The following is an 18,989-nucleotide window of genomic DNA, read 5'->3' as shown; positions in this document are numbered from 1 at the left end:
TATTTTATTTTAGTTTGAACATCCTAGCTTTTAAATGTCCATTCTCTGGGTCTGTTTGTTCATTAAACCTTAGAGTGCTGAGAATGCCAGCTTCCTAAGAGAGTGACGCTGTTATGGTCCCTTGAGTACTTACTAAGGCAAGTGCAATTTCCTTGAAAAGGAGTAAAACTTCTGGTTAGTGGCCTTGGGAGACAGTTTCTTACTGTTGTAACACTCTATCATCCCAAGAATGGGCGTGCATCAAAGAGAGGTAGAAACAAGTTAACAGGCCTCTTGAAGCCCATGCTGGACTGATTTGAGCCAAGCAGCAAATTTACATGATAAGCCAAGGCAAAAGGTCATTACACAGTGTCTGTTATGTGAGTATACATGTGTAGTAGAAGTTTACCGACAGAAAAGAATGTGTTGCCTCAGCACAGACTTTCTTTCTGTTCCTGGTGGAATTTGAGCCTTCTAGAAGATGAGTAGTTCCCACACCTATACCCGCATATGCTACTGAGAGTACCTCCTCAGGGTCAGCAGACCTGTCACCTCCCGGCACTCTCCCTCGCTAACTGTGAGATGGTGAGCTGTGTGAAACAGGACGTGAGCTGGCAGTGGCATCCAGCTCTGAACCGGAGGCATTGCGCTTGTCCATCAGGCACTTCCGTTGTAGAAATTATGAAGCTATCTAATAACAGTTATCATAAGATCAGCCTATAATTATTTCAGTGGTGCTATCTAACCTGCTCCCATAATCAAGAAAGACACAGACAGCTTGTATTTCAGAACAGCCTCATTTTCCCTGGGACTGGGCAGGTACTATAACCCTCTAAACTATCCTGATCACTTCCCAGCCCCCGGCCCAGGCCCCCTGCTTTAATCCTTCCTATCTGGGCTTCTCCTGTCCATAATCCCAAAATGCTTGTTACTGTTCCTCATATGGGCGGCTCTCCTCCATGCCCGGTGAGCTGGCCATGTGCTTCTCTCCACTACAACCCATCTTGACTCTTCCTTCCTTCCTTCCTTCCTTCCTTCCTTCCTTCCTTCCTTTCTTCCTCTTCCTAGACCTGTATCCTCTCTCTCCTGCCTCTTGGTCCCCCAACCCCAGGCCTGAGAACCTCACACTCCACTTCTCTCTCTTCTGCCAAATCCCAAGCTTTAGCATTTTTTTTTTAACTAACCAATCAACTTAAATAGGTAGAGCGAGATTTACACCACAAGGACAGGTGTATGTGAGAATGTGGGCAGCAGCCAGATCATGGAGGGCAAGTACTTAGCATCAGAATACATAACACCAGGCCAACCCTCAACACACTTCTGTGATGTCAGTAAGGTATGGGAGAAGATTCTTTTTCTTTGAATTTTCATCTATGTGTTATTTTCAAATAACTAAAAATGTTTGGACATGAAGCTTGTTGAGTTGTGTAGCTCTTATAACTACTTTAAAAAAAAAAAAGTTTTGCTAGCAGTTATATTGCCCACAGTGTGGGATACTGAACTGAGAGCCCTGTGCACACTGGACAACCTTTGCTGAGTTCTATCCTAGCCCATGAAACTGGTCAGTATTTCTTTTAGCTTAATTGCACAGTGGGGGGGGGGGGGACAACCTAGTGAAGCATGAGAGGACGTGACGGGGACTTTGGACCTTCTGAAGCCATGCTTTGGCAGCTCCGGTTTATAAGTAGGTCTGAAGCTCTGCTGGCTGGCCCAGATCCTTCCCTGAGAACTGATGACCTCTGGGCCAGCCGAGGACAGTGCTGACTATGGCATGCTCAGATGGCATTGCGGGGGACTCTCAAGGCACCAACCTTCCTGAAATAATGGCTCCTCTGCTATCTTTGCTGTCTGTCACACCAGCAGATCTCATAGGCCTCTCATAGCGCCTTTGGAGGGAGCATGACCTTCTTGAGCCTCCGTTTCCATGTCTATGCAGAGGAGGCAGGCTATGCCCTTATTGTGGGATGAAGTGAAGATGTGCAGGTTTCATTGGCATCTATGGCCTTGCTCTTGTGGTTGCCATCAGCATCGTACTTTTTTTTTTTTTTTTTTTTTGAGTCTTTAGTTTGAGGAAGATTTTCAATGTGGGATTAGCTTCTTGATCTACTCCCCATGATTTTCAGGCCTCATATGACCTGGAAACATATACTGTATTTTTCAGACTATAAGATACACCTGACCATAAGATGCACTCCAGGTTTTAAGAGAAGAAAAACAGCAAAAAAAAAAGCAATCGGACCATAACACACCCTAGTTCCCCAACACACACACTTTTAGGGGGAAAATGTGCATCTTATGGCCCAAAAAATACGGTAAGTGCACCAGCAAAACTAAAGATTGTCATTTGGGAAACTTAATGTTGATTTCCTTGTTTTCTGTGGCTGCTATTGCACAGTATTTCTTGTATAGTGTATTTATTCCTGTGCTCTTCCATATTTTGTCTTAGTATGCTAAGAAACACTCATGTCTCTGGGTCATTTTTTCCCTTTCTGTTTTCTGAGCTAGAAGAAGCCTTTCTACCTAAAGTATGGTGTCTTTAAGTCGTCACGTGTGACGTCATCATACCCAGGACAATTCTCCAGGAGATAAATTGCTATCTTATTGTTTTCTCCCACTGACTTGTCACTAAAAGCACTATGACGTCATAGCCTTGGGTTTTATCAGGCCACTCAACAGTGTGCCTCAGCCTCTAAATGTCAGGATGGCATCAGCAAGAATGAGGAGGGCCACCTGCATTTAGTTACCTCTGGAGAGCTTTTGCTATGCGTTCTCAGTAGAGGCGCTTGTGTACCCACACTCAGCAGGTTAAAGGCCACTGGGGTCCAAGGTACCTACTCTATCTCTCCTTGCATTAGAATGAGCTTGAGACAAAAAAGGGCAGGACAGGAAGCAGAAGGGACATCTTGTAATGGGGGGGGGGATGACCTTTGTAAGCGAGGGGGGAGTATCCCTCGGGTCTTCTCTTTCCATTTTCTCACCTTCCCTCCTCAAGCCAATCCTGCTGCCTCTATTCTTGGAATATTCTTGGAATATTCTTGGAAGAGTGACCTTTGAGTGTCAGTGCACACATGCTTATGTTTCAGTTGGTGCCAGTGGGTTGGCACAGAGTCCCTTGGGAACGGGTTCCGAGCCCTGTAGGGACGCCCGTCCACTGACGTGGGAGCTACATGGCTGTGCTGCTAGTTTTATGTCAGCTTGGCAGGAGCTAGAGTTAACTGAGAGCCGAGAACCTCAGCTGAGGAAAACGCCTCCAGAAGAGCCAGCTGTAAGGCATTTTCTTAATTAGTGACTGAGGAGGGAAGGCCCCAGCTCATTGTGGGTGGTGCCACCCCTGGGCTGGTGGTCCTGGGTTCTATAAGAAAGCAGGTTGGGCAAGCTACGGGAAGCAAACCAGTTAGCAGCACCCCTCCATGGCCTCTGCATCAGCTCCTGCCTCCAGGTTCCTGCCCTGTTTGAGTTCCTGTCCTGACTTCCTTTGATGATGAACAGTGATGTGGAAGTGGAAGCCAAAGAAACCATTTTCTTCCCAACTTGCTTTTTGGTCCTGGCATTTCATTACAGCAATAGAAACCCTGAGACAATGGGTTATTCCAAATGGATGCAGTTCACCCAAGAACTTGCTCTGCCCAGGCTGGAATGACCTGCTGCTAACATAACCCTAGACACACAGGAACATGATAGAAGGAGAGAGACAGACAGACAGACAGACAGACAGACAGATACACAGAGAGACAGACAGACACACAGAGAGAGACAGAGACACAGAGAGAGACAGAGAGACACACAGAGACAGAGAGAAAGACAGGGAGAGAGTCAGAGAGAAAGGGAGAGAGAGAGAGAGAGAGAGAGAGAGAGAGAGAAGGGAGGGAGGGAGGGAGGGAGCATGGAAGACTGAGTGCTAACAGGACGGGAGGTCTGTATGGAGGCTGTACTATCCAGACTTTCGCTCATTTGGAGGGAATCGGCCAGATGGAAGGTTTCATTAATTTCTGATTGATACCTAGAATGGAGGAGATTTTAACTTGATCTCATGGCTCCCCTGTCAGGGTTGGACCTACCCTAGGAAACATTTGAGGCAGCAGAAGAGATGGGATTCTACTAAAGGCTACAAGCTTTCCCCTTATCGATAGGAATGTGCCAGTGGATGTGCAAATGCTTAAGAAAACAGAGAAATTCGGCTCTTAAGAGCTTCTTGGCCACCAAGGAGGTCCTTGATGGCCACTCTCTTGCAGTGTCCTCTTTTGGAGACAGCAGGCCTGCTGAGTAAGCACACAAGAATATGGGGCACAGGGGCGGGAGAGCTCAAATGTGTACCCAAATAAGATGACTGCCAAGGGGGGCTCACAGCTCAAGGCGGCAGTACTGGCTGCGTGATGTAAATTAGTGCCTGCTTGCCCCGGGCCTGCAAGAAACCAGGTCAGGATCAGGAGTCTTCTGAGGCTGGTCTGAAAGATGCATAAGGAGTTGGCCTCTCCTAGGGAGGTGAGAGGCAGGCACGTGGGAGACTTCTGTTAAGGTATGTAAAATAGGCAGATTTCCCCAGTGCCTCAGATCACAGCCCACTAAGGCAAGACAATGAACACAGGGTGCTGAGTGGATCTGAAGGCCATTGAATAGCTTTGGGCAGAAAGATTTGAGCAGTAGCAAGTTAACTGTCCAGTGATTTATGACCTGGCCTCTGGAGCTCTTTGCCCTCAATTTCAAAGCTGTCTACTGCTTGGCTCCGTCACCAGCTTCCACCTCCGGGCATGCTTCGGTTGAGCTTGCATTTACTCTGCTGTAAAATCCAGACTTCTTCGTGTGGAATTCACAAGGCTGTGAGAAAAAGAAATGCTAATGTACCTCTCTTAGAACAGGGTCGCCAATTCAGGAAAGTACTAGTAAAATCATATGCCAAGCCTGGTGACCTGGTTACTACCGCTGCCCAACCTGTGAACCTGGCTCCAGAAATGGCACCACTGCCATTGTACCTACAAATTTCATGCGCCAAAACAAGGCCCCTGTGGTTACGGCTCGTCCATGATCTACAGTGTTCGAGCCTTCGTGAGGGAAGAGATAAGAGGCAGGGGCTCAGGGGCCAGGCCTGAAGCATCCTTCACAGTGCTTGAGCCAGGCAGGGGCTCAGGGGCCAGGCCTGAAGCATCCTTCACAGTGCTTGAGCCAGGCAGGGGCTCAGGGGCCAGGCCTGAAGCATCCTTCACAGTGCTTGAGCCAGGCAGGGGCTCAGGGGCCAGGCCTGAAGCATCCTTCACAATGCTTGAGCCAGGCAGGGGCTCAGGGTCCAGGCCTGAAGCATCCTTCACAGTGCTTGAGCCAGGCAGGGGCTCAGGGGCCAGGCCTGAAGCATCCTTCACAGTGCTTGAGCCAGGCAGGGGCTCAGGGGCCAGGCCTGAAGCATCCTTCACAGTGCTTGAGCCAGGCAGGGGCTCAGGGGCCAGGCCTGAAGCATCCTTCACAGTGCTTGAGCCAGGCAGGGGCTCAGGGGCCAGGCCTGAAGCATCCTTCACAGTGCTTGAGCCAGGCAGGGGCTCAGGGGCCAGGCCTGAAGCATCCTTCACAGTGCTTGAGCCAGGCAGGGGCTCAGGGGCCAGGCCTGAAGCATCCTTCACAGTGCTTGAGCCAGGCAGGGGCTCAGGGGCCAGGCCTGAAGCATCCTTCACAGTGCTTGAGCCAGGCAGGGGCTCAGGGGCCAGGCCTGAAGCATCCTTCACAGTGCTTGAGCCAGGCAGGGGCTCAGGGGCCAGGCCTGAAGCATCCTTCACAGTGCTTGAGCCAGGCAGGGGCTCAGGGGCCAGGCCTGAAGCATCCTTCACAGTGCTTGAGCCAGGCAGGGGCTCAGGGGCCAGGCCTGAAGCATCCTTCACAGTGCTTGAGCCAGGCAGGGGCTCAGGGGCCAGGCCTGAAGCATCCTTCACAGTGCTTGAGCCAGGCAGGGGCTCAGGGTCCAGGCCTGAAGCATCCTTCACAGTGCTTGAGCCAGGCAGGGGCTCAGGGGCCAGGCCTGAAGCATCCTTCACAGTGCTTGAGCCAGGCAGGGGCTCAGGGTCCAGGCCTGAAGCATCCTTCACAATGCTTGAGCCAGGCAGGGGCTCAGGGGCCAGGCCTGAAGCATCCTTCACAGTGCTTGAGCCAGGCAGGGGCTCAGGGGCCAGGCCTGAAGCATCCTTCACAGTGCTTGAGCCAGGCAGGGGCTCAGGGGCCAGGCCTGAAGCATCCTTCACAATGCTTGAGCCAGGCAGGGGCTCAGGGGCCAGGCCTGAAGCATCCTTCACAGTGCTTGAGCCAGGCAGGGGCTCAGGGTCCAGGCCTGAAGCATCCTTCACAGTGCTTGAGCCAGGCAGGGGCTCAGGGGCCAGGCCTGAAGCATCCTTCACAGTGCTTGAGCCAGGCAGGGGCTCAGGGGCCAGGCCTGAAGCATCCTTCACAGTGCTTGAGCCAGGCAGGGGCTCAGGGGCCAGGCCTGAAGCATCCTTCACAGTGCTTGAGCCAGGCAGGGGCTCAGGGGCCAGGCCTGAAGCATCCTTCACAGTGCTTGAGCCAGGCAGGGGCTCAGGGGCCAGGCCTGAAGCATCCTTCACAGTGCTTGAGCCAGGCAGGGGCTCAGGGGCCAGGCCTGAAGCATCCTTCACAGTGCTTGAGCCAGGCAGGGGCTCAGGGGCCAGGCCTGAAGCATCCTTCACAATGCTTGAGCCAGGCAGGGGCTCAGGGTCCAGGCCTGAAGCATCCTTCACAGTGCTTGAGCCAGGCAGGGGCTCAGGGTCCAGGCCTGAAGCATCCTTCACAATGCTTGAGCCAGGCAGGGGCTCAGGGTCCAGGCCTGAAGCATCCTTCACAGTGCTTGAGCCAGGCAGGGGCTCAGGGTCCAGGCCTGAAGCATCCTTCACAATGCTTGAGCCAGGCAGGGGCTCAGGGGCCAGGCCTGAAGCATCCTTCACGATGCTTGAGCCAGGCAGGGGCTCAGGGGCCAGGCCTGAAGCATCCTTCACGATGCTTGAGCCAGGCAGGGACTCAAGATCCAGTCCTAAAGCATCCTTCACAATGCTTGAGCCAGGCAGGGACTCAAGATCCAGTCCTAAAGCATCCTTCACAATGCTTGAGCCAGGCAGGGGCTCAGGGGCCAGGCCTGAAGCATCCTTCACAGTGCTTGAGCCAGGCAGGGGCTCAGGGGCCAGGCCTGAAGCATCCTTCACAATGCTTGAGCCAGGCAGGGGCTCAGGGGCCAGGCCTGAAGCATCCTTCACAGTGCTTGAAGCAGGCTGAGGTGGTGGCAAGGCTGGACGCATGGGAACCAATGATTAGCTTTGCATATATGGACCATGAGAGCGAGTGGCCCCAAGTGGAAATTATGTGGCCTTCGTGAGATTCCAGAGCTTAAAATTCTCAAGATAGTCAAGGTCCAAGGGGGAGGGGCACCCACTTTTCTATGGGGTGACTGAGCACTCGGCTGCTCATTAGCCCTACACCACTGCACAAACAGCAGATCTCCTACACAACGAGGAGACAGCCGAGGGGGACTCTTGGTTGCAGCCGGCCAGCCTGACTAGCAGCTTCTCAGCACCAGAGCCCAGCTGCTGAGCCACCCTTGTTAGCCGAATGAGGTTGCCTGCGCTGCATTGTCTTAATTACAGGCTGTTATTTCATCTTAAGACTCCACAGTGAGATTAAGGGCACTGTCATCTTAAAAGCCATGGCCTAAAAACTCATCAGTGAACCAGAGGACAAATGTTCCCGTTTGTGCCAGTTAAAAATAGGAGCAGCGGAGAAAGTGATGGATGCCATTAAGATGTAATTACATTTACCGTAAATGGGAGCCTGGGGAAGGATCTATTCTAGGCAGGAAAGCCCGAGACACAGGAAACCCAGCAAGGCCGCTCACTGATGGCTCTGTGCTTCCTGATTCAACATTCCCTACGGAGGAGGGTGTGAGCAGTACCGTCATTGTACCTAGCGCCCTGGGCCTAACTGGAGGTGCTTCTTAAAACTGTGCTCTCCACAAAGGGAAAGGGGAACTGTGGAGTTCACCTTCTCTGTGGTTCACCGTTTCTAAGTTGTTCCTCAGCTGCCAGGCGCCGTAACTGAGCTGAGCAAGGGAGAGCTTAGTAGTTCCTTTGAGCAAAACTAATTTACAGTTTTCAAATTTTAAAATACTGCAAAATTTAAAACAATGCATCTAGAAATCTATGCGAAAAAAGTAGACATCCTAAATCTAGCCCTAGATGAAAACCAGTCTTGTCTGTCTGTCTCTCTCTGTCTGTTCCTTTTAAGCTTAAAAACTATTTTACTAGAGTTTGAGAGAAAAATAACAACAAGGTAAGCAAGTGGTAAATGCTGGTAGCTGATGGGAAAGGCGCAGGGGAAAGAAGGCTGCTTTAGTTAGGGTCCAAGAAGGCAGGCCAGGTCAGCAGCTGTGTGGAGACGGGTGGGTGCCTTCAGAGAGAGTAAAAATGTCCCCATGGTCTCAGGACAAGGAGGCATGGGACTCCCGCCAGCATCCAAAGAAAGACACAGTAAAGGTAGAAAGGAAGACATAAGAGGGCAAGATGAGCACTGAACGTGCAAGCAATTGTGTGCAGTCTGTATGTGAGTTCACAGGCAATCCTCCCATTTTCCCAGCAGATAAGGCTCTCTGGTTTCTTCTTGGTCAGTGCTTATGTTCATAAGCCTAGAATTGCGTCCTCACATCTGAAATGAGGAAGGATAATACAGCATCAGTGATCTGCTATGTCACTGTTTAGTCAAGTTATTAACTTCATAAATAAAATTATTGCCCTATGGGAAGCAAATTATTTTGGATGTACACGCTTGTGTACATACCTTTGCTAGCATGCTGTGCCTTTGTGTTCTCCGTCAGCTGCCTTTTTATTTATTGTTTTTCAGTGAACATTGTAGATAAGTACATTTTCTCACAGAAGTACATAGTCAACATTGAGGACACACACACACACACACACACACACACACACACACACACACACACACACGCTTTCTACCCTCCCTTTTCCTAACTTTGCCCACTCCTGTTAGTTCTTATTGATTATTCCCTAGACATTTTTACTTCTACTTTCACACATGATTTTGTGCATCTATTAATATGCAAAAATCTAGGAATCACGGAGACTGGCTTAATTCACGTAATACAACTATCTCAAGCAGTGTCTATTTTCCTACAAACATTAAAGCTTGGTTATTGTTTACTGAAAAAAAATCTTATTATGTACATTTCACATTTCTTTATCCATTCCTCTACTGTTGGGCACATAGACTGGTCCCATAACAGCTGTGCTGTACATTAAATGCAGCTGGCTCTGGGGTGTGCTGACTTGGAGGCCTTGTGGTAAATAGCTAGGAGTGGTAGGTAGGCGTGGCTGGTCATATCTTTAGTCTATGTGTAAACCTGCCCACTAGCTGCCATAGTGGCAGGGTGTGTTTACGTTCTCCACAGTGTGTGTAAGGGTTCCTGTGTGTGTGTGTGTAGGGTTTTATTGCTGTGAAGACACACCATGACCACAGCGACTCTCATAAAGGAAAACACTTAGTTGGGTGCTGGTTTACAGTTCAGAGATGTGATCCATTATCATCATGGTGGGAAAGATGGCGGCATGCAGGCAGACATGATGCTAGAGGGAGCTGAGAGTTCTACATCTGGATCAGCATGCAGTAGGCAGCAAGAGTGAGTGACACTGGGCCTGGCTTGAACTTCTGAAACCTCAAAGCCCCACCCCCAGTGACACAGTTCCGCCATCAAAGCCACACCTCCTAATGGTGCCTTTGGCCTTTGTAGCCATTTTCATGCAAATACCAGAGTTCCCTGGCATCTACACCAGCACTTGCTGTTACTTGCTTTTTAATGACTGTCATTCTGACTGGGGTGAGTGAGAATCTCCATGTAATTCTGTTTTATATTTTTATGATGATTAGTAAAAAAAAAATCCAGTTTGTAAAAAATATGTTTATTGATTATTAGTATTTTGTCTTTTAGGAACTGTTTGCTCATTTTGTTAGTCTATTTATCAACAGAATTATTTGAGCATTTAGTTTTTTTGAGTTCTTTTTATAGCTTCGATATTAATCCTGTCATGTTTAGCTAGCTAGAGTTCTTCCCATTCTGTCTCTTTGTTCACTGTTTTCTTAGAATTTATGTTTAAAAGTGGTTTACAGGGTAAAAGATAAACGCATGTACTATTTATATCTAACACTAATGTTTTCTCTGAAAACATACCACTTTAACACTTCTACAGATATTTTGGTCACCATTAAACATAACAGATCTTCAATTTCTTGCCCATATACCAAATAATTTTATTTTCACTGTCGTAAATTGCTAATTTGCGTTTCCTTTTTTGGTGAGGTGCTGAGGAAAAAACCCAGGGCCTTAAGCCAGGCATAGTGGTGCACGCCTTTAATCCCAGCACTCCAGAGGCAGAGGCAGGTGGATCGCTGTGAGTTCAAGGCCAGCCTGGTTTACAAAGTGAATCCAGGACACCTAGGGCTACACAGAGAAACCCTGTCTTGAAAACCAAAAAACAACAAACAAACAAACAAACAAAACCAAGGGCCTTGTTTGTGTAGATAAAAGTTCTACCATTTAGCTATACCCCAACCCTAATTTGCATATCCTTTTAAGAGCTGTTTCTTTTCAAACATATTTTATTTATGTATTCCTTTATTTTTATTGATTTATAGCCATTATTTACAGACTAAGCGTATTAGCACTTTGGCATACGGCATGTTAGAGAGTCTGACAATGTGATCGTTACTTAGGTCATAACTCTGGATGTTTCCAGCAGGCCCAGTGCTCTGTGACAGCCTGGATGATTCTTAGAGAGCCTCTGCCTCTTCGCTCCACACTGGAAGGTCAAAGAAACTGGGTTATATTGTTTGTGAAGAGTGGCAGCAGTGGTGGCGGCAGCGGCAGCAACAGAGTGGATGCTCTCAGAACATGGAGCAAAGGGGAGCAAAGGGGAGCAGGGGAGCAAAGGGGAGCAGCTCCCTATCTGCCAGCGGGTGCCGCCCACTCCTGGGAAAGCCCTAGAAATCTATGTCCCACAGGCCTGGCCAGGCGCAGGCCTTAGCTGATCTCAGACCCAACCAAGCTGACAACCAAGATTAGCCAGCACAGCTTGTTTAATTGTTTTATTTTTCATTTTGACCACATGGAAGCGCTACAAAGTGAAGCGTTTCTGTATTTTCTCTTACATCTAATAAGATCGGACCTATGACAACTTGAGTCCCAGTTTTTAAAGTTTGCAATGGTACAAGGTCAGTCTTCTAGTTTCCCGTGCAATAGACACATTCTGCTGCGCACTCTCAGCTCAATTCTCATTACAGAAGATGCTATTACAAAACAGGGTTTGGGTTAGAAGACTGCCCAACTGTGGGCCCGTTCAAGTGGGCCAGCATGCGTAAGGTGGGCTGGGCCACGTTGTGGTCTAAGTTAGGTGCAGCAGACGGCATGTGGGTTTACTGAGATTAACGCCCATCATAGCTGGGGCCTCTGCACTGCACTTACAGGGGCTCAGGTGAAAACGTCACCCGGGTTTCTCTCATATCCTAATGTTTTCCCCTTCACAGGACAAGTTTGCACTGTACTGTGAGGACCCCAGTTCTGTTTTGCTTTCCAAATGTTTTCTCATTAAGATTTGATTCTCAAAGTTTGGTTAAAAAAGGCAGAGGAAAGAGACTCTGGAGGAGGGTACTATGGGTCTCCCTCCTGTGTTGCCTCCCTGACCTCCCTCCCCCGCAGGGGCGGAAGGGGGGCGGGGAATAAAGGAACCCAACAGGACTTGGCTTATGGCTGTTCGGAGAATGGAGAATGTTTGCCGAAGCTGAGAGTACAATTGGGATAGCATCTTGAAACGTGAGACCAAGCCATCTTCAAAGGAGACGGTACCCTGAAGAGGTCGCTCCATGAAATAGAGACAGTCCCTGTGGCTCAGCTGCGGCTCTCCGTGCCAGTCCCACAATATCCGGTGCGGCTTCCTACCACGGAGCAGTGTCAGCGTTATAACGACACGGATGAGGACAGCGAGCGCCGCTGGCCTGTAAGCCCACGGAGGGCAGGCTCCAACCACGCTCTCCTGCAGGTCCCTGGATCACACACAGTCAGTGAGCAGAAAGGCTGCGCTTTCCTGCCGATCTTGTCGGCGCAAAGGGAGAGAAATCACCACTAGGTGTCAGGATGAATCAAGTTAAAGTCCCGGTTGTGTTAAAAAAGTTAAAAGCATTCGGAGCATTGAGCTCCATCTTTAGTCAAGCACCTGTTGGGCATAGGCTGGTCCTGGGGAGCCTGTCCTTGCTGAGCCTCCAGGCTTGGTAAGGAAAACAGCACTGGGCAGAGAGGCAGGGCCACCAAGGGACTCGGGATGGCGGAGGAGGCAGAAGATACTTTCTGCTTTGTGTGTGAAGGATCAGGACGGGTGGGACATTAGGTCATCCTCCCGAGGTGGCAGCCTGAAATCTTCTCCAGCGCTTGCTCTTGCCCCAGACTGAGCTTTTCCAACATGGGAGGAACTTTGGTGGGACTGGGGTGAGGGTCAGGGGGTCAAGGGGATGTTTTGAAGAATGGCTTGTTCCTAGCCTAACCAGGTAGTGCAGATCTGTAATCCTAGGCATTTGCAAAGCTGAGGCAGGAGGATCTCAAATTCAAGGACAGTTTGGGGTACAGAGTACATTCAAGGCTGCTTGGACAACATAATGAAACTCTATCTCAAGATCATGATGGTGATGATGATGATGGTGATGATGGTGATGGTGATGGTGGTGCTGATGGTGGTGATGATGGTGATGGTGGTGATGATGGTGATGGTGGTGATGATGGTGATGATGGTGATGGTGGTGATGGTGGTGATGATGGTGGTGATGATGGTGATGGTGATGGCGATGATGGTGATGGTGGTGATGATGGTGATGGTGGTGATGATGGTGATGGTGGTGATGATGGTGATGGTGGTGATGGTGGTGATGGTGGTGATGATGGTGGTGATGATGGTGATGGTGGTGCTGATGGTGATGGTGGTGATGGTGGTGATGATGGTGATGGTGATGGTGATGGTGATGGTGGTGATGATGGTGATGGTGGTGGTGATGGTGATGGTGATGGTGGTGATGATGGTGGTGATGATGGTGATGGTGATGGTGGTGCTGATGGTGATGATAACAGGCATGGAGATGCAGCCCAGTGTTAGAACTCTTGTCTCATGAATGTGAAGCCCTAGGCTCAATACCCTGTACTGAAAGAAAAAAAAAAGGCTGTTCTTTACCTATTTTATTGAGATATTGCTTTGGTTTCTTTCTTTGTTTCTTCAATTCCGTCAAGACAATCTCCTGCAGACACACCCACAGAATGACCTCATGTAACCCCTCCTTCCTCGAGATCCCTTCCTCTGTGAGTCTGCGTTGTCTCTGGCTGAGCAACCACCATGGCCCTCTTTTTGTGCATTTGAAATGTTTTGTAATAGCAGAATAAATCCAAAGCAAGGGCTTAAAACAAATGGAAAAAATATAAGCCAGACCTTGTTGGTCTTTTAAATTTATTATCTTTATATTGAAGTTCAACAAAAACCCGAGTTGAATGTCTTGAATATCTACCGAAATATTATTTATTTTCCTAAATCTATATCTTGCTGGTGGGATTGAGAGCCTTTTAAACAAAAGTCTCCTAAATATTATTAATATTATTTATTTTTAAAAAGATTTTCTGGTGGCTGGTCTACTAGGGAATTTAACATCTGTTTTCTTCTTTTCTTTTTCCCTCTGTCCTCTGGTCTCTCCCCGTCCAGGATAGCCATGGACTCAGTGTGTGTGCAAAGGTGACCTTGAGTTTCTGCCTCTACCTTCCTAGTGCTGCGATTACAGGAATGTGAGAGCACAATCATTTTAGTAGTTTTATATGAATAACATTTGGCTCTGGGAACATACTAGTTGAAAGAAAACTTTTTCCATATGCTGAGGGTCAATCAGTGGATTACAAGCAGAGTCTGGGATCTTGTGAACTCTAGGATTTGGGGTGCAGGAGATAGGGAGGGGGACACTGAAGTAGAAAAGGTTACAAAGAACACGAGGCTTCTCAAGCTCCATGTTTCTTCTAGTCTTGACATCACCCACCATGAATCCCCTAGAACCTATGCTGGCAACATTTGCCACTAATGTCTGGTATCTGAGGGCAGAGCTGTCAGGCACACACACAGACACACAGACACACACACACACACACACACACATGCATGCACACATGTTCACACACACAGGCACACACACATGCACGCACATGCACACACACACATGTGCGCGCACACACAGGCTCCCCTCTCTGTCTCTATGCCTTGCATCTCTACCACCAGGAGAAACCTGTTTGAAGAAAGTGGGTAGCGAGCATGGCAGAAGCCGGGGTGAGGAGGGTAGGGTGCGGGGCTGTGGGTGGCAGGGGTGAGAGTGGTGGGAGTGAGGGGTGGGGGGAGCAGCATTGCGAGAGGCTTTCCCCTCATCCTCTTTCTCTGGATGCACTCCATCATCTCCCACGCATGTTGCTCACGACTTGTTAGTCACCATAATCTTAATCTACTGAACAATAACACTCTGTGCTCCTTGCAGCCCCACCGAAAGTGACTTTGTGGCTGTCTTGACACTTAACACCGCATCACCATAGCGTCATGGGGCCACATTTACTTCGGAGACTTTAAGCTACTTGTGGGATTTTAGTAGCAAAACTTTACAGCACAGAATTGCCTGGATGGATTCAATCGATTGGCAAATGGTTTCTCACAGTGAATTTAATTCTTTCAGGATCTACTTTGCTTTCTTTCCTCTGCTTGGAATATTTGCCTCCTGTTTGATCGGGTACCCTGCCCTGGTACCCGGCTCACTCTCATACATTTAGGAACATGAGGAGAGTGTTTGAATTTGAGTCCCATACATGGCTGATTGGTGGAATTTGGAAATGATGCACTTACACAGGCAGCATGACGGTTTGAGAGACTTAACAACAGGTGAGCTGCTCCAGCTCTCCGACTGATCAAAACACCCCCGATGCGTTGACTCATCAATAAACCCCACAAACTAGCCAGGCCCTCACCAACCAGATCCTCCACACACAGGCCCGTGGGGATGTGTGAGGAGGGGCAGGTTCTGCACTGCTGCATCCTTAGGCAGAAATGGCAGGTGGGAAAAATGACCATGCAGGACTTCTCCGTTTAAAACCTCTGCCTGGCACTTTGGCACTAAAGCTCTCTCCTGTCCCCACCTCACCCCCGTGACAGATCCTGGGGCTGAGCCTCTCAGTTTGTCGCCATTGCAGTTTTGCATCTTGCTAATCTGATTCTAACGTTTTTGAGTGACAGCGGTCATGCACTAAATTTGCTTGTTTCTTCAAAAGGCTCCTAAGTTTACAAATGCACAATAAACTTCAGAATGACCCTGGCCAAGCTTGGAGTCTTGGTCAACATGAAACACATCCAGGGGGCACAGATGTGTAGTTTAGTGGAGGAGCACAAGCTGAAGACCCTGTGTTCTTACACACACACACACACACACACACACACACACACACACACACACACTTAGGCAAAAAGCCTTTGCTGCCTAGTGCTGTTTGGACGGAGTGAAGCTGGGTGGGTCTGTGTGTAACCCCAGCATCCTCTAATGCTGATGGTTCTTTAAGTAGCAGCTGCTGCGCCATCCTCCCCCCTCCCTTTACCATGGCAACATTTCTGGGGAATCGCTGCTGTGGGAGGATTCTGTTCTTCTGCTTGCTGCTGCTGATTCTGAACCTCCCAAGCCCCAGAGAGTACCCACCCTGTGTGCTTATTCCTCCACCTCAGCACAGAGACCTGACCCTGAGGCTCTAGTGACAAAGGCTGGGGTCTTGCTCAAACCAAAACACGTCTGTGAGAGAGGATGGGGGCTGAGGGATACTTGACCCAGGCGCACTGCAGCTTTCAGAGGGAGGAGATGCTTAATGAGAGGTGAAAGGTGAGAGAGTAAGATGTCCTCTGGATCTGCTTCCCTCATGAGCACTGCCCTGGGAAGGGGCATTGGATAGGTCCCGGGGCTGCCACACCTGGCAAACGGAGGCCCAGCTGAAGCTAAGGCTGGTTGCAATTGCTTTCCCCCATTTGGCCCAGGAGGCCGTAGAAAGGGTGAAGGGTAAAGGGTGAAGGGTGAAGGGTGAAGGATGAAGGATGAAGGATGAAGGGTGAAGGGTGAAGGGTGAAGGGTGAAGGGTGAAGGGTGAAGGGTGAAGGGTGAAGGTGAAGGGTGAAGGGTGAAGGGTGAAGGGTGAAGGTGAAGGGTGAAGGGTGAAGGGATGAAGGGTGAAGGGTGAAGGGTGAAGGGTGAAGGGTGAAGGGTGAAGGATGAAGGATGAAGGATGAAGGATGAGGCCTTCTCTCCACACGCAGGAGAGCCAGTGTCCTGGACCCCCCAGTACACCGACAGTGTGGGTCACAGTGGATCAGCAATCTCACTCACTTGGAGGTCCTAGTCTTTCCTAATCGCAGAGGTTTTAGCCAGGGTGGAAATCAGGGTCCTCATCTTCCCCTCCACTCCCCTTTCAACCTCACCTCTGCGTGCTGGTTAACCTTGACTGTTGGCTTGCATGACCTAGATTAGTAAAGCCCTGTTCTGGGCATCTGTGAGGACACTTCATAACTGAGGAAGAGAAGGCCATGTGGGATAAGAAAGGAAGAAGGAGGAATCTCATTCCTGCAGGCAGGCATCCTCTTCCCGTTTCCCCGACTGTCAAACGAGTTACTCAGCCCCCTGTGACATGTGATCCTGTCACCATGATGCTCTGTTCTGTCTCCTCACAGACTACACTAATGGAGCCAGCCAACCATGGGCTGAAGGCCCTGAAACCATGAGCAAATCAAACCTTTCTTCTTCTTAACATAGTTTGCGTCAGGGATTCTGTCATAGCGATGAGAATGGCTAATCTCTTAGATGCCTGTTTGCCACCCTTCACCTTCATGCACGCCTTCTGTAGGTGTCCACCTGGGGCAGATGGCTGAAGGAGGGGCTTGAGGGTGGGGCCTAAAGCCTTTGGTACAGGGGTGATGGAAACATCAAGTTAGTAAAAACAAAAACAAAAGCATAAACAACACAGCCTGCTGCCGCCACCCAGTGTAATGTGTTTGTTTGTTTGTTTTCAAGAAAGGGTTTCTATGTGTATCTCTGGCTGTCCTGGAACTCACTCTGTATACCAGGCTGGCCTCGAATTCAGAGAGCCACCTGCCTCTTCCTCCCAAGTGCTGGGACTAAAGGCGCGCGCCACCATGCCTGGCAACACCCAGTGGCTTGTGTAATTATAGTCTCTTTGTTGAGGAGCCTAGGAAGCCATTCTGTGACAAACCTGATACCAATACACAGTAAAAAGCGACAAGTGAGCAGAATTCAGCATATTCGTTCTGGTGCCACTAGTAATGTCTGAAATGGGAAAGAGCTCTCTCTTGTAGGAGTCCCCCATCACTCTCACAGGTGTCCTCTGATACCCTAAAATGACACACACCAGCAGAGCCTGCATCCTCCTCCTTGTCCCTTCTTGCATCTCTTCAACCTTCTCTTTCTTCTTATGACTAAGGGAGTCTGTCTCTGCCCCCAGCTCTAGGTTAAGGTATCTTGAACTTCAACATTGCTGCCACTCAGCCATCACGCCTCGGGATGCGCTCACATCCCCATGTTCCTGTGCTTTACTGTCGCGTCTCTATTTGCCGTGCTGCTCCCTTTACAGTCCAACCCCTGCAGGCCAGAGAGTGACGCTTCCAAACTGCAAACCCCATTGCATCCCTCTCTGGCACACTCAGCCCCTCCCTGTCCCTGTGCCCTGGGCACTGGAGCTCACCTAGCCTGTACCCTGTGTGCCATCCTGCAGGTGAGCTTTACTGCCCCTCACAGCACAGAGACGGTGTAGAATCCGCACATAGTCGGTGTGGAACAGAGTCACTTGCAGGATGGAAAGGTGTGAGCACCAAGGCCAGTCCACCTGCCAGATCCCAGCCTGGCCCTGGACACTGTGACAAAGGTCTTCTGGGGTATCCTGCAGGCTTTCCTGGTCACAGGACACAGTAGAAGTGCTCTTTTTTTGTTGTTTTGTTTTTGTTTTTGTTTTGTTTTGTTTTGTTTTGTTTTGTAATAGATTTACTTTGAAAGGGTAAAACACTCAGACAATTTAAATAAAAGTTCAAAAGAACCACGGTTGGTCAGCCACCACTGGCGTGTCCTTGTCCTCGGAGTCCTCTCAGTGAGGAAGGTGGCTCTGGTACTTTATTCATACTCATCCTTCTTATCTGCAATGTAATCTACAATTTCTTGTGGACACATTAGCTTCTCTGCATCTATATCAGGAATTTCAAACCCAAATTCGTCTTCCATGGCCATAATAATCTCCACTTGGTCCAAACTGTCTAAGCCCAGGTCCTTCATAAAGTGGGAATTTACTGAGAGCTTTTCCGGGTCAATCTTGTCATAGAGTTTCAAGACATACAGAACTCTATCTTTGATCCCCTCTAATGTTAGTGGGGGTGCGTCACTGTACTGGCGGCACAAATGTGTGACCCTTCCAGGCACCTGCGCGAGGGCCAAGGCAGGCTGCAGAGTTCCCGGTCTCCTGCGGATTCCCTCAGGACAGAAAGTGGTGCTGAGCGGCCGGGACAAGGCCAGAATGGGAAGTCGAGGTAGCGGCGCAAAGGCCATGGGCAGGCGGCAGACACAGGAGGAAAGGACACGAGCCGCCATGGCTACCCCAACCCAGGATGCACTGCCGGTAGAAGTGCTCTTACCTAACTATCCCTCTATACCACGGGCTGCCCTGGCACTGCTCATACTGTTACTTTCAGTTTCCCCTCTCATTTGAAATACATTAGAGTGCTATGGGCCTTGATGTCCTGTCATTGGACAGTTTGTGTACTGCATGTTCAGAGCAGCCCCCACCTCTTTATCCTCCAAGGAGCCTTTCCCTGGGAAGGGCGGGCCAAGCGGGATGCCCTGGGATGTTCCGAGCACAGTTAGAGAAAGCGAGC

At 49.4% G+C, this 18,989-nt stretch overlaps 1 protein-coding gene across 1 annotated transcript; it reads right to left on the bottom strand.

The window, feature by feature from the left end:
* Nucleotides 1-18,076: 18,076 nt before the first annotated feature.
* LOC311581661 (acyl carrier protein, mitochondrial-like) lies at nt 18,077-18,725 on the bottom strand. Its single transcript, XM_084754130.1, has one exon. The coding sequence runs from the start codon at nt 18,703-18,705 to the stop codon at nt 18,235-18,237; it is 471 nt and encodes a 156-aa protein (XP_084610256.1). The 5' UTR covers nt 18,706-18,725; the 3' UTR covers nt 18,077-18,234.
* Between the last annotated feature and the right edge of the window lie 264 nt (nt 18,726-18,989).

This window comes from Acomys minous (genome assembly GCF_964271855.1).
Source record: "Acomys minous genome assembly, chromosome: 13".
NCBI classification, from domain to species: domain Eukaryota; kingdom Metazoa; phylum Chordata; class Mammalia; order Rodentia; family Muridae; genus Acomys; species Acomys minous.
Note: the sequence above shows the minus strand (reverse complement) of the source record. Positions and strands in the feature narration are given on the sequence as shown.

Coding starts and splice junctions, on each gene's coding strand:
- LOC311581661 (XM_084754130.1), bottom strand. CDS start 18,705: ATGGCGGCTCGTGTCCTTTCCTCCTGTGTCTGCCGCCTGCCCATGGCC.